Here is a 14,303-nt window from a genome sequence, read left to right as displayed (position 1 = left end):
ATGCTGATCACCACTCTGTTACTGCCAAACTACTTTTGGCAACTCTTATCCTCTCTGGGCATTAATTTTCTTATCTATACAAATAAGGGGGTTATATACTTCAAAGTAAAAATACAAAAGCACAGAAAAGAGTGAATTGGACCAGACAGTTACAAGTCTCATTGTTTCCTGCCAAGCCCAAAAGCTGATTCTAATTACTTTATAAAGACAGTTCTTAATTGGAGCTGATGATGGCAGATTCTTGGTATTAAATACTGTCAAGAGGCTAGGGTACATTTGTAAGATTAGAAGACAGATTCTTGAGAAAATACTTTAGAGGGGAAAGTGGCAGTTATTAGCTGGGATAGGAGATAAACCTGTTTGGGACTTTGAAAGATGTGGTAATTTAGATTTTAAAAAGAAAGGATGATCTATAAAGTATAGCTAGGGACTGTTAGAGACTCAGTTTATACACCTCCCAGATTTGCTTCCTCCCTTTCCCAAGGCATAGACATTTGTCCACTCAAGAGCCCCAGCTGCCACCATCCTTAGTCTGCTAACCGCGGAGGTGACAGCCTGGCTTTGACACGGCCTCCACCATGCTCACTGCAGAATGGCCACAGTGACTCTGGTGCCTGTGTGCAACCCATGTGAACTTAGGGAGGCCCTGGCCCCTTCACCATTTCCCGCCCTAGATGTAGTGCACCGTGGGACCTATTTCTGGTTTCCCCAGCAGTTTCCATAAGGGGCTGGATAACACAACCCAGCAGTGTAGGGAAGTTAGCGCTCTGACTTATGAGAGGCAGTAGATGGGAAGGAATTGGCAGGTAAATCCTCTCCTTTATTCCCCCTGCTGGGCTGGTCTACACGGTGGTTCTGTAGGGCTTCTCTAGTGATGTTCTGCATGACCAATGCACCAGTTACGCTTCTTAAGCTGTGGCTAACTTGGTAACATACTACCTTGTATTTACTTTCCCCTCCTTTCCCGCATCACTTCCCTTCCATTCACTCTTGCTTCCCTGGGACTGCACTCCCAATAAAGTATTGGCACGTAAACTCAAGAGCTTGAAAGGTCTGTTTTCTAGAGAACCCAGATCCAGTTAAGGCAGGAACATAAAAATAGCTCCTTATTAAAAGTTGGAAATGAACATCTATTTTTTTCCTTACATTTTTCACATCTCTTGAATCAAATCCTGAGGTTGTCTCTTACCCTAATCAGACTAGTCTTTTGCCCAGTCTCCCTTTTGATTCATCTATCCATAATGACAGATATATCAGATGAGAGATGCTCCCGATTCTTTGCTACCTAATCATGGCTCCATGCTAAAAAATAGACAGAACCTCCACATTCTAAAAATTGCTCCAAGTCTCCTCTAGTGGACAGAATAGCCAGTCTCAAAGAAAAATCAAGACAGTAAATATGGATAAAGGTAAGAAAATACCGTGTATATTTATTAAATTTGAATATAGCTCTGAAATGTGGCTAAAATATTTAAGTCCCTAAACTAAGGAATTCTTGGTAAGTTGTCCTTCTGTGAACTAACCCCATTACTCCACAAATTTGCATTCAAGAAATCGATTCATGGTACTCTCAGCAACATGCTATGATATTAGCTAACTCTCAATGAACACTTACCATGTACTTCCAATTCACTGTCTCACTTTTCCTCATAAGACACAGAATAAGTAGAAGCTCTTTTTCATTTTGCAGATGAGGAAGCTGTGACAGAGAAGCTTGCCCAAGATCTCACAGTTAACACTGTGTCTCGTCTCTCTCACTGGGGATTCAGATCCAGACTTCTCTGGAGTCCACATGCTGAACTACCTTATACTACCACTTCCTGGTTAGCCAGTGATGACAAGTCATGCAGATTGCTAGTTCTGTGAAGAGATTATGCTATTGGAAGTGACAGCAGGAAGTGGTTTCCTTAGGGAATATCAGCTTGTGGAAACAATTTTAAAGATACAAACCTATGATGTCTTAATAAGCTCCAGCTATTAATTGGTGAAGCACAACACTTAGATATTAGTTCTTTATAATGTCAACATCAGATAACCTAGACAACAACTAATATCAAGAAAACAGCTTAATATAACAAAAAACTCAGGGATGGGGGTGGTGGGAGGAACAGATGGGGGTCAGACAAGCCTAGGTTTCAAAATGTGCTTAGTCTTACTTCCTGTATGATCTAGACCAGGCTACCAATATTCCCTTGAAGTCCAGCTTCCACATTTATGAATGAAGACAAAAATACAAACCACGTAAGATGCTGGGAGAACTGAGTGAGACAGTACATTTAAAGTGCTTAGAGCACCAGTTTTGACCCTTCGTAGATGCTCAAAAAATAAAGATTCTTAGTCACCTCCCTCATACCTCCATGCGGCTGACCTCCCTTTCACATACGTTGAATCACAGTATGCAACTAGAGGAACTTTTAGAGATTTCAGAAAACTAAGAAACCAGAAAACTAAGACTCAGAAATAGTAGTGACATCTCCAAAGTTATGCATATTTTAATAAGAAGCAGAGCAAGTGTTCAGGCCTTAAGTCCAGTTTGCTTTGAGCCGTACTCAGCTATTGTCTGATTTCCTTGTTTTGGGACTTACAGTTTAAAAAGAACTGGCATCCCCTAATATATTTGTACATGCCTTTGAAGCTTTACCGGCATTCATTCCAGCCTCATCAGTCCTCAGCTGACAGCCTGCCTCACATTCTACCTTGCTGGAATAATAACCTCAAGTTTATCTTAATACAGAGTATTTTTCTTATATTTTGCATTCATGACTATTTCCTTAAAAAATAACTCATTAACTACTTGGAGTTCATACTCCTGTTTTTTACTTTCCACATGGTTTTCTTTCATCGCACTCAGATAGAAACTAGATGGTTCAGAGATAATTTTCTGCCTAATACTTGGACTTGAGTATTTCATATGAAACAAGAAATTAATGTGGAAGGTTTGGCTGAGGTAATCAGATACATTCCAAAGTATGTGAAGCAGGACTTAGAGAGTCAGTAGTCCCAAATCAACTACAGAACTCTTAACCTTTGACCCACACATCAGGTCTTATTAAATGTTTCAGACTGCAGTTTGGAAAAGTCTGTTTGGAGAGAGCTGTTGATGTGCTGTGGGCTCTCTCATCAGGCACACACACAAGGAGAGCGGGCGACTTCCTTTTCAAGCTGAGAGAGGGGATTTCAGAGATAATCTGGAGATAACCTAATTCTGGAAATTCCTAAGCATGAGACACAGGATGGCATATTGCCCTCCCTACAAAGAAGAGGCAAGCACGCTGGGGGGGCTGTGATTCCCAGTTTTTATTAGGGCAATTGATATGTTATTGTTGACCATGGAGCTGATATGGCTGAGTGGAAGAGCAAGCTGTTGTGGGCTCCTCTGATCTCCCATCTAAGAAGCCCGTGGTGGGGGCAGAGAAACCTCAGCAGAACAAAGCTGGAGGTGTCACCAGATGCCCAGAGGCTGAAAAAGGCATAGGAGACACTCTGGAATAGAGACATACCCTCCTAAAAAAAACTGTGATGGAGAGATTTTTAGACAAAGGTGGCTTGGTGGGGGAAGTGATGATGTGGGGCAGGAGGTGAAATCTTTGAAGGACCTATGAATGGACCTGGCTTTAGACATGGGCTATTGTCAGAGAAAACCAATTCCTGATAAGGGACAGATGAAAAACTTTCCTGTACCCTTTTAGTTGTTCCCCCTTTCCTAGTACCTTCTCCTTCTGGAGAGGCCAAAACTATGGTTAGTAAGATGGAGCAGCACCTGGAAGATGGGGAGTGCAGTGAAAGGCCGGGGACATTGGGTGAAATGTCAACCACTTCTCTCACAGCAAGGCAGCCTGTAGCAAGCTGGAAATGTGGGGTAACCTTGAATAAAATGTAAAGTTTTAATATTACTGGGATGGACATATTAATGACCAAAAGGAGGTTCTTTTATTTCCTGAAAATGATGAGAGGCAAGGGAAGAGCTGGCTCCCATTGATAAATTTAATGGTTACTGGTAGATAAAAATGAAGGCACTTTATAATTTTATCACAGGTGTTATGCTTATTAAAGTTTAAATATGCATTTTCTCATTGAGTCTTCTAAATGTTCTTTTGAACTAGGTGCTGCTATCATTCACATTTCATAGGTGAGAAAATTAAACTTAGAGAAGTTAGGCAACTTGTCCCAGAAAAAAATGGCCATAGAGCAGGGATCTGCTGTCAGGCTGTCTGTCTTCAGAGCTGCCTCTTCATGACCTTGCAACTTTTTTTTTTCTTTTGAGTGGAAATCTGGGATTAATGTTTACCATGGGTAGTTACACAGAATCATAGCCAACCCATAAGGTGCCTTTATAACAGAAAAAGTGACTTCTCCTTTAAGACACTTCACTTCCATCTGCTGAAAAAAGTGTCAAAATGCACTCATTGTAAAGAAGATATTTACTAACTTCTGTGGTCAAGTTTCATAATAAAGATATAAACCTCTAGGGAGGTTTCCTACCTATCTGTACCACAGCTCTTGGCAGCCCTATAGGCCCTCTTGCCAAGCAACCAAAAAATCAGTCAAATATTTCCTTTCTTTGAGGCATGCTCTTCAACCTCTGAAACCAGCCAGATTGCAAACAATGGCCTTTTCCTCACACCGAAAGGCAGGCGTTCCCACTCACAAAGGAGGCATGCTCACCCAGCAGACAGGGAGGAAAAAGGGCACAGGATTTCAGACACCCTGTTTCTCAATCCGCAGGTCAAGATAAATATTTAATAACTGCGAAAAGCTCAATTTGAAATCCAGAAGCACACCTCTAAATGCTCCCACTAGCCCCAGGGGATGACAATGGAGCTTAAAGAAAATGTCAGAGAAGATGGTGTAGGGAATCGATATGAACTTGCTAAATACTTACTGCTTTCACCCCCTGTGGTACAGATGTTGCGAACGATCCTTTTATTGACCTTCTTCAGTTCATCAAAGTTGTGCACTGTCAGTTTTTTCTCTGCAGTCCCGGTGATCTGCATGAGCTGCTGGTCATCCACATCCCCAATGCCCACAGAGTAGATGTCGATACCTCTGCGTCTCAGGGCTTCCGCGGCCTGGGCCACCTCGTCTTGGGACTGGCCATCTGTAAGGACCAGCAACACCTGTGGGGTACCTGTATTTATCCTGCTGCCCATGTCTGGCCTGAAGTAATGTTCCACCTTCCTGAGTGCGGCACCGATGTGTGTGTTTCCAAAGATCTGCGTGATGTTTTCAATCTGAATTGATATCTCTTTTGCACCTATGAAAGTTCCCAGTGGAAACTCTGGGCGATAGGCATCGCTAAACTGGGCCGCTCCTATACGCACTCTGTTGGGGCTGACGTCAAAGTCTTGAACAACGGATACCAGAAATTCCTTCATTTTCTTGAAGTCAGTTTGCTGAATGCTAGTTGAACCATCCATAAGGAAAACCAGATCTACTTTGTCAATTTCACAATCTACAAAGAAAAGAAGGAACAACAGCAAACCCAGATTGTTATTCTTTCCTTAATCCACCAAGAGTAAATTAAATGTTTGCAACTATAGGCCAGGCGTGGTGGCTCATGCCTATAATCCCAGCACTTTGGGAGGCCGAGGCGGGTGGATCACAAGGTCAGGAGATCGAGACCATCCTAACAAACACGGTGAAACCCAGTCTCAACTTAAAAAATATATATATAAAAAATTAGCTGGGCATGCTGGTGGGTGCCTGTGGTCCGAGGTACTAGGGAGGCTGAGGCAGGAGAATGGCGTGAACCTGGGAGGCAAAGCTCGCAACGAGCTGAGATCATGCCACTGCATTCCACCCTGGGAGACAGAGAGAGACTCCATCTCCAAAAAAAAAAAAAAAAAACATTTGCAGCCATATAGAAACGATATTTCTGAAAGTGGTTTCTTAACTTATTCTAGCATGTGGTCACATTAATTGGAGAGGAAATAAAGGCAAATGATCAGTTCATAAAGTCAGTACAAGGCATGAATCACTCACACATCTTTTTATGCTTCTCTTGGCTTGCTGATTTGGTCTTAGGCCATTTTATTTTCTGAGATGCCAGAGAACTGGGGCCAGTGCTACGGAAAACTTGTTCTCATCTACAATCTAGCCTGAGCTCTTCCAGAAAGCCTGGTGACAGTAGTAGCACATCAAGAGAAAACAAAACACACATACATTTAGGGATTCGAACAAAAAGGCAGATGGTTCGTATTATTGACTTAGCCTCCCTGGTCATTTGAGCCAATAATTATTTTTCTAGTTCATTAGGGCATATTGAAAAGAGGTTTTAAAAGGATGCCTTTTGGTCTGTATCTAGTCAGTTTTCCTTGTTATCAGTCCCTTTCTGCTGTATGTAGGCAAAAATATCTACTTGAGAAAAATATTTTTGAACAAGCAATGCAATACAGAGATGCTTCCCCCATATTAACATAGCAAATATAAAACAAGAGAGAGACCATTGCCAATGAATGAGTTATGCTTGGCACATGCGTGTTCCTTAGCTTTCTGGTAAGCATGGTCGTTTCCATGAATTCCCCAGTGATCTCACCACTGTCCGAACTTAGTTCTCATCATAGCCTCAGAAATATTAAAGGTGTCTGAGATTCCTTAAGTCCAGGTAAGCAAGGAAGTGATAAGAAGAAATACGGTAAATCGATCCTTTAGGAATTGGTTAACTTATTAAATTACTTTGTTTCAGATTTGGAAATCTAGTACTGTTTTTCTGTCCCAAGGAGAATATTCAATATGAAAATGCAATGTCAATTTCTACAGTGAACTGGTGAAAGATAGATCCAAGTTTAGGCAATGGCTACAAGGAAGGAAGAGATTTGTCCCAGTTTTCAGTAAGACCCAGAAAGATTTTGTTAGTTTTGTGAAAGAAAAAGATAGTAGCTGCATTCTAAGGAGGCAAGGCTTAGGAAAACCAGAGAAGTTAGATGAGTTTTAAAAACAACTACTATATCTAGATGTTGGAATCATGAATTAATAGCAATTCAGCTAAGTAAAAACATTTTGTATATTTAGTAAAATAAATCTTAGGAAAAATACTCAGGAAACTAAGTAGAGAACAATCTTTCTCTGAACCAAACTTATAAACTGAAAGTAAAATGATGAAGGAAGGAATACATACACACATGCAACAATGCAATCTCCAGCTGTCAGAACACAAGCCCAGCATCCAGTGCAAAAGAAGTCCCACTATGCTCTGTCCTGGAAACCTCTGAGGCTGGAACCGAGTTTTTAATACTGGGCTTCGCATTTTAAATGACCTTGCGCCATAATTGAAATAAGCAAAGAAACTGGTGACTTCTGGCCTGAAGGAAAGAAGACTTCAGGCAATTATAGCTGGTTCTTGGGAGGAGAATTTGATTTCTTGCAAAAAGAGGAAAAAGAACTAGTGGGTGGAAAAATGTGTAAGCACATTTGTGTCCTAATGAAGCCTGTTCAAAACTGGTGAATTCAGCTAGGTGTAGTGGCCCACACTTTGTAATCCCAGCACTTTGGGAGGCCAAGCAGGGCAGATGGCTTGAATCCAGGAGTTTGAGACCAGCCTGGGCAACACAGTGAAATCCTGTCTTTACAAAAAAAAAAAAATTAGCCATGCCTCATGGCACACATCTGTAGTCCCAGCTCCTTGGGGAGGCAGAGGCAGGAGGATCACCTGGGTCCTGGAAGTTGAGGCTGCAGTGAGCCGTGATCATGCTACTGCGCTCCAGCCTGGACGACAGAGCAACACCCTGTCTAAAAAAAAAAAAAGGACAAAACAAAACAAAACAAAACAACTTATGAATTCCCCATCATTAGAAGAGTTCAGGAAGAAGCAATTAGGAATGCTGCAGAAAGTATCTTTCTTGGGGGAGTAGTCTGAATGAAATATCCGAGGTCTTTCCAACCCAACCCTGAGATTTTATAATATAGAAAGTCCTAGCAAAGTCTTGGAATCAACCCAAATGTCCATCAGTGACAGACTGGATTAAGAAAATGTGGCACATATACACCATGGAATACTATGCAGCCATAAAAAAGGATGAGTTCGTGTCCTTTGTAGGGACATAGATGCAGCTGGAAGCCATCATTCTCAGCAAACTGTCGCAAGAACAGAAAACCAAATGCTGCATGTTCTCACTCATAGGTGGGAATTGAACAATGACATCACTTGGACACAGGAAGGGCAGCATCACACACCGGGTCCTGTTGTGGGGAGGGGGTAGGGGGGAGGGGTAGCATTAGGAGATATACCTAATGTAAATGATGAGTTAATGAGTGCAGCACATCAAAAAGGCACATGTATACATATGTAACAAACCTGCACATTGTGCACATGTACCCTAGAACCTAAAGTATAATTAAAAAAAAAAAAGAAAGAAAAAAAATGAAACAATTAGAAATCCTTCTCTCGTCTCTGGAAAACTCATTCCTGAGAGCCATTGTTTTGCTTTCTCTCTCATTTGTTCCTCTAATAATTAGAAAAAACTTAGTGGCAAACCTTACCCACTTTTGAAGAGTTGCAGACACTGGCTGTCACATCTGAAATTATTCCCTTCAGACCTCCAAAAGTCTCCACGAAGAAGTACTTGTCGCTTGATCCTGCCATGGCTAACAGTTCCACGGGATTGGCATCAGCAATACCCACAGCCAGGACAAGAATGCCTTTGTCTCGCAAGGCCTTTGCTGTGGCATTGAGTTTATCAGCATCATGGGAATCCCCATCGGTGATCACAATGAGGACTTGGGGGACCCCCTTGTTCAGGCGACTGCCCCGGGCTTCAGTGAACATGTGGTCCGAGAAGCCCAGTGCCTCAGCAGTATAAGTATTGCCACCCATGGCTTGGTCAGTCTGGAGCACTGAAATTACCTCCGGTTTTGTGCCAAAGTTATCCAGATAAAACAGCACCTCTGGGTCATCAGCATACTTCAGAGCCCCAAACCGGACCCGATTCATGCCCACATCAGCTTTTCTCACTATGTCAATCATAAAATCCTTCATGATATTATACTCATCATAGTCAATGCTGCCAGAGCTATCAATGACAAACACAACATCTAAAACTTCAATCCGCTTGCATTCTGAAAGAGGAAGAGAAAGGTAAACCATATGAGATTAGCTTTGGACAGCATGGGAGACACCCCAATCTTTTTATAAATTGCTAGTGTTTTCTCTCCATGAGGATCATGCTATGCATTAGAATGTCAATTCTAATAGCCTCAGAAATATTAAAGGTGTTTGAGATTCCTTAAGTCCAGGTAAGCAAGGAAGTGATAAGAAGAAATACAGTAAATCGATCCTTTAGGAATTGGTTAACTTATTAAATTACTTTGTTTCAGATTTGGAAATCTAGTACTTTTTTTTCTGTCCCAAGGAGAATTTTCAATATGAAAGATAAGAGAGACAATACACATACATTGGTGCTGGAAGTATATAGTTAATACTCACTTAGGTGAACTTGAAAGATAAAGAAGGAGTCAGTGGGGTCCCACTGCAGGGAGTGGGTTGGGGTGAAGTGACAATCACAGGATTGTCAGGAATAAAAAATTTTGAAATCTTTGGATTAAGTCAATTCTGTGTACATTTTCCTGTATAAGTGGTTTCTCCAACATGTGCTTTCATTTATACAAATTTGTTTCTTTTTTTTTTAACCATGATCTTGAGATTTGTGTTCTTCATATAAACCTTGGGGAAATGACCAAATAAAAATGAATTTGGCAATACTGTATTTTTTTCATGATTCTCTGATGGGTGACTTTTCAAAGTTACTTTTTCCTCGCTTTTTGACTTTTTTGAAACATCTATTTTCATTTTTTGGTCTCATCATAGAAATAAGCCCACTTCACACTTGGTCCAACTAAGCTGTTTTAGCATGATGCTCCTATTAACTTTTTAAATCTGAGGTTAGCACCATGGAACAGAAAAGCAGGAAAGACCCAATTAATTCTTAATCCATGTGTAGCATGTTCCCTCCAAAGGTGCAGTGTTCCAAAACTAACTCATCCATTCTGGAGAAGGGGAATTGTAAGATGGTTTGTTATTTAGTCCTTATGTAGCACATTCTCTCTACAGGCCATAGAAAGCTATGTTCCAAACATTAACTCATCCATTCTTGAGAAACGGAATTGTGAGAAAGCACCCACCCCTCAGAGGCTTGCCACATTTTCTTCTTTTGACAGCCACTTGCTGGCTATGTAAGGGCTGTTGAAAACCTTAGAGCCAATGTACCTGTCCCCACTAATTGCAGGCCATGTGTACAGGGCCATCAACCAAATTCCCAAGAAAGGCTGGCTCTACGTGGGAATTTACATAGAAGAACTATGTCCCCGTGGTCTTGACTGCCTGGGAAGCCTGCTTGGATTACCCAGGGGAGTGGGGGTAGATTACACTGCATCAAAATGCTTCAGAAAGTTCATATTTGTTCTGGGTGAAATTACCAGGAAATAGAAACCAGGTGTACTCTTTTTCTACAAAATACAGATCATGAGCACCAAACCTTCCAGTGGGAGTTGAACAGAACTGTTATTTGAATAAGCAAACAAGGTTCCTCTCTTCCCTTTAAACTCCATGAAGATCCATGTCCTTCATGTTCAGAATGCCTGTCATCAAGCCCTATGGGTCACTGTATAAATCAGCCCCTTATATTTGCTGAGCTTTTATTTGATCATTTCCATTACTCTTTATTTCCATTACTTTTGATCATTTCCATTACTCTGCAGTTTCATGGGAAGACAGTGGGGACTAGGTTCCTTACTTTGAAGCAACCATTGCTCAAGTCCTCTTACTATATTCCTTCTTTATAAAATGTAATAACTACCAAAGTGTTTTCACAAACATTATCTCATTTGATGCAAGTATTGGTCTTTAGAAATTGCAAACATAAACACCGTATGTAGTAGATGTGTAGGTCAAAGAGGAGACACCTTGCGCCAGAGGATAAATGCCAGGCCTGCCTCAGCAACCCACACGTAGCCCAGTGACACAGGGCACACAAGGCTGAGCCCCTCCCATCAAAGTAGAACCAGCTCTGCAATTCATGGCCTGGAGCTCCCCATGGGATCAGGTCAAACTAGACTCCAGCTAAGGTGATTTCCTTGTTCAGTTTCTACCCATGCCCCGACCTGTTTCCTACACCCCTTCTGAAAATACCTCCTAAATAAATCACTTCCAAAGAGCCCCTGACTTAACTTCTGCTTCTAGGGAACCTGATCTAAGATCTGGTATGATACTGTTTTTCTTAAACGGAGATTCATCGCTCTAGTGCTGTTTACCTATAAATGGGAATGGATCTAGGTAAACCAAAATTCTTCCTTACTGTCTGTTTACTTCAACAGGTCAAAGCCACTAGGAGAAACATTTCAATTAAACCAAGTTTACAATATGTAAATAGAATGAAATTCAAGAAATAGAGGCTAAAAAAGACATCTGTTGTTTGGGTAGTCCTGCTAGTGAGTATACCCATGCCTACCTTCACGGGGGCTGCATATTCCAAAAACAAGATCATCTTCAATGCGCTGCAGAATGTCAAAATTCTCAACATAAAAAACCATCTCGGGCCTCCCGCTGATCTCCTCAAGCTGGGTGACATTGGAGCCAAACACTCCCACAGAATAGATGATTACACCTTCTTGCCGAAGCGCTACCGCTGGTTCCTTTACTATGTCCTGAGCTTCACCATCCGTGATAAGGATGAGAAACTTTCTGACACTGGGCCGGGAGCCCTTGGTGGGGCTGAAGTACTGAGACACAAAGCTCAGGGCACTACCAGTCAGGGTGGTTTGTCCAATGTGAGCCATTTGGTCTATTGCATTTGAAATGTCGCTTTGGGACATGAATCTGTTGAGCTGAAACTCCTCCTTATTGATGTCGCTGAACTGGACTACACCAATTTGCACCCGATCTGGTCCAATCTGAGACTTGCTCACCAGGTTTTTCATAAACGTTTTCATTTTGCTGAAGTTTTCAGGTCCTATACTTCCAGAACTGTCCACCAGAAACATGATGTCAGCTTTCATCTCTTTGCAAGCTGCAAAAGAAAAACTGGGATGTTTATTCAAGTCAGCTACATGTAAAAAGTTCAGAGCAAACAGGAAAATCCAAAACACAAATAATTTTATATTGAAATATGTACTTAGTAATAATTAGTAGTAAATAAAGCATAGAAGACAATAAAAGTGAGAATATTCTATTTGTTATTTAGTAATTTGCTGAAATACATAACTCAGGGTTACTCAACCTCAGCACCACTGACATCTTGGGCATCATTTTACTGTGGGAAGTCTGTGTGTTGTAGGATCCTGTAAAATACTTCTTTGCAGTATCCCTGACCTCCACCACTTAGATGACAGGAGCACCCTCCAGTTATGACCATCAGAAATGTCTCTAGACATTGACAAATAACCCCTAAGGGTGCAAAATCACTCCTGGTTGAAAACAGGAGCTCTAAATGATATAGCTCTAAAAAAATTTCATAAGAGCTGTATAAAAATACATTCAAATAAACCTGAAGTATTCCTTACAATCTGAAATCATTTAATCATATTACACATGTGGTATACACTCATATCTATCGTGGCAAGAAATTGTGAGAGGAAGCTAATTAATACTTATTAGGGAAATTCCTCCAAATATTTTTCTTATGCTTCAGATAGTATTTAAAACAACACTATAATGGGCTGTTAGCTTTGTTCTAGAGAACAAACACAGTCACACAAGTCAACAAATCTCAACTTAGTAATGTTGTTGTTTTTCTAAACCAGCAATGTCAATTATTGCCAGGATGGCAATTTGCGAGTGAAGGTCAGTAGGTAGAGCCACGGTTTCTCTTACCTTCTTCAGCACAGATTTCTTGAACAACTTGGTTTCTTATGTCTTTCAATGCATCAAAGTCATGCACGTAATACACTCTCTTTTCCTCTCCTGCAATTTCTCGCAGCTGTGTTTGGTTGGCCTCCTTAATCCCGATAGCATAAACTCGGATGTGCTCTTCTCTCAGTCTGTTTGCAGGCTCCAAGATGCTATCCTTGGACATGCCATTTGTCAGGACAACAAGGTGACATGGAACTTTGTTTCCTCGCTGTTTCTTTGCTTTTTGCAACAGACTCAGTGTGAAATTCAGTGCTGCACCTGTATTTGTATTCCCACCCAGCTGCCTGATATTCTCAATGGCCTTTCCCAAATCCTGCTTGTTGGAGTATTTATTGATCTCGAATTCCAAGTCCCAGCTGTCAGCATACTGAACGGCCCCAACCCGCACCTTATGGGGGGCAATGTTGAACATCCCTACCACCTCTGACAGGAAGATCTTCATTTCATGGAAATCTGTGGCCTGGGTGCTCCCTGAGCCATCGATGAGCAGATAGATGTCTGCTTCCTCAGTGTCCACACAACCTGAAATGGAATCAGTAAGTTGCATGTGGCATTTGAGCAAACATGAAGAAAAAATGAGAGCAGGTGGAAAGAAGAACAAATACGAACCTCTTCAGACAGAAAAATGGGAAACAGCTTCTAGGCTTAAAATACATGCTTTGTTAGCTTAAAATGGGGGAATCTTAGCATCCCTTCAGCCAAATGAATCGCTTCTGACACTTTAAGACTATTGCCCTAATTCTCTGCCATGAATCAGGATAAATCTGAATATAGTAGGAGATTTAAAAAATTTGAAGCTGCTTTTTACAAGACACTTCACCCATTAGTAAATAACTGCTTAGCAAAAAGTCAAGTAGTGTGTTGGGAAATGGAGAAGGTATTTAACTGGACATTGTGGGCACATGAACTCTCTTGAGCAAATTATTTACTCCTTACCCACTCCTAGTCAACTAACTACGGATACTATTCGTGAGTGAGACAATGACATTTGTAGTAAATATGCTATATTTATGGAAGAATATATACATCTATATGTATACCAATACATAAACATATTTATATAGTGTAAGTGTATATATGAATGTAAGATACATCGCCCTCTGTCTCTGTACTAGTGGATGCTAGAATGGTACCCCACAACAAATTACATAATTACTTTGTTCTTCATTCAAATCATACTCCTGTTTATTCTCTAAATTGGAATTTGGAAATGAGGGAAGAAGATTTGGGCGAGAAAAGTACAAAAAGAATAAAGAAATAAAGGGAAGAGCAGGAGAACATGAGAGGCAAAAGAGAGAAAGACAAATGAAGAGAGAAAAATAGCAAAGGAAGGTATTCTGCAGCATGGATGAGTAACAAACCTAATTACAGCTGCACAAAAGAGGAACTAGAAGGGGAAATCTCTTGTCCCCATGCCAACACCTCAATGGCTTTTATTGTCCCCAAATTAGGATTCATATTT

General features: G+C 41.0%; 1 protein-coding gene across 1 annotated transcript in view; it reads right to left on the bottom strand.

Moving 5' to 3' along the window:
• COL6A6 (collagen type VI alpha 6 chain) overlaps window positions 1–14,303 on the bottom strand; it is a 161,377-nt gene that overhangs the window by 93,157 nt on the left and 53,917 nt on the right. The window contains exons 5-8 of the mRNA XM_077991442.1: window positions 12,803–13,363; window positions 11,442–11,999; window positions 8,479–9,054; window positions 4,883–5,452 (exon numbers count right to left, since the gene is read on the bottom strand). Of these exons, the coding sequence (XP_077847568.1) occupies window positions 4,883–5,452; window positions 8,479–9,054; window positions 11,442–11,999; window positions 12,803–13,363 (2,265 nt within the window). The remainder of the gene's footprint in view (window positions 1–4,882; window positions 5,453–8,478; window positions 9,055–11,441; window positions 12,000–12,802; window positions 13,364–14,303) is intronic.

Source organism: Macaca mulatta, chromosome 2, assembly GCF_049350105.2.
Source record: "Macaca mulatta isolate MMU2019108-1 chromosome 2, T2T-MMU8v2.0, whole genome shotgun sequence".
Classification (NCBI taxonomy): Eukaryota; Metazoa; Chordata; class Mammalia; order Primates; family Cercopithecidae; genus Macaca; species Macaca mulatta.
This window is presented reverse-complemented; position numbering and strand designations above follow the sequence as displayed.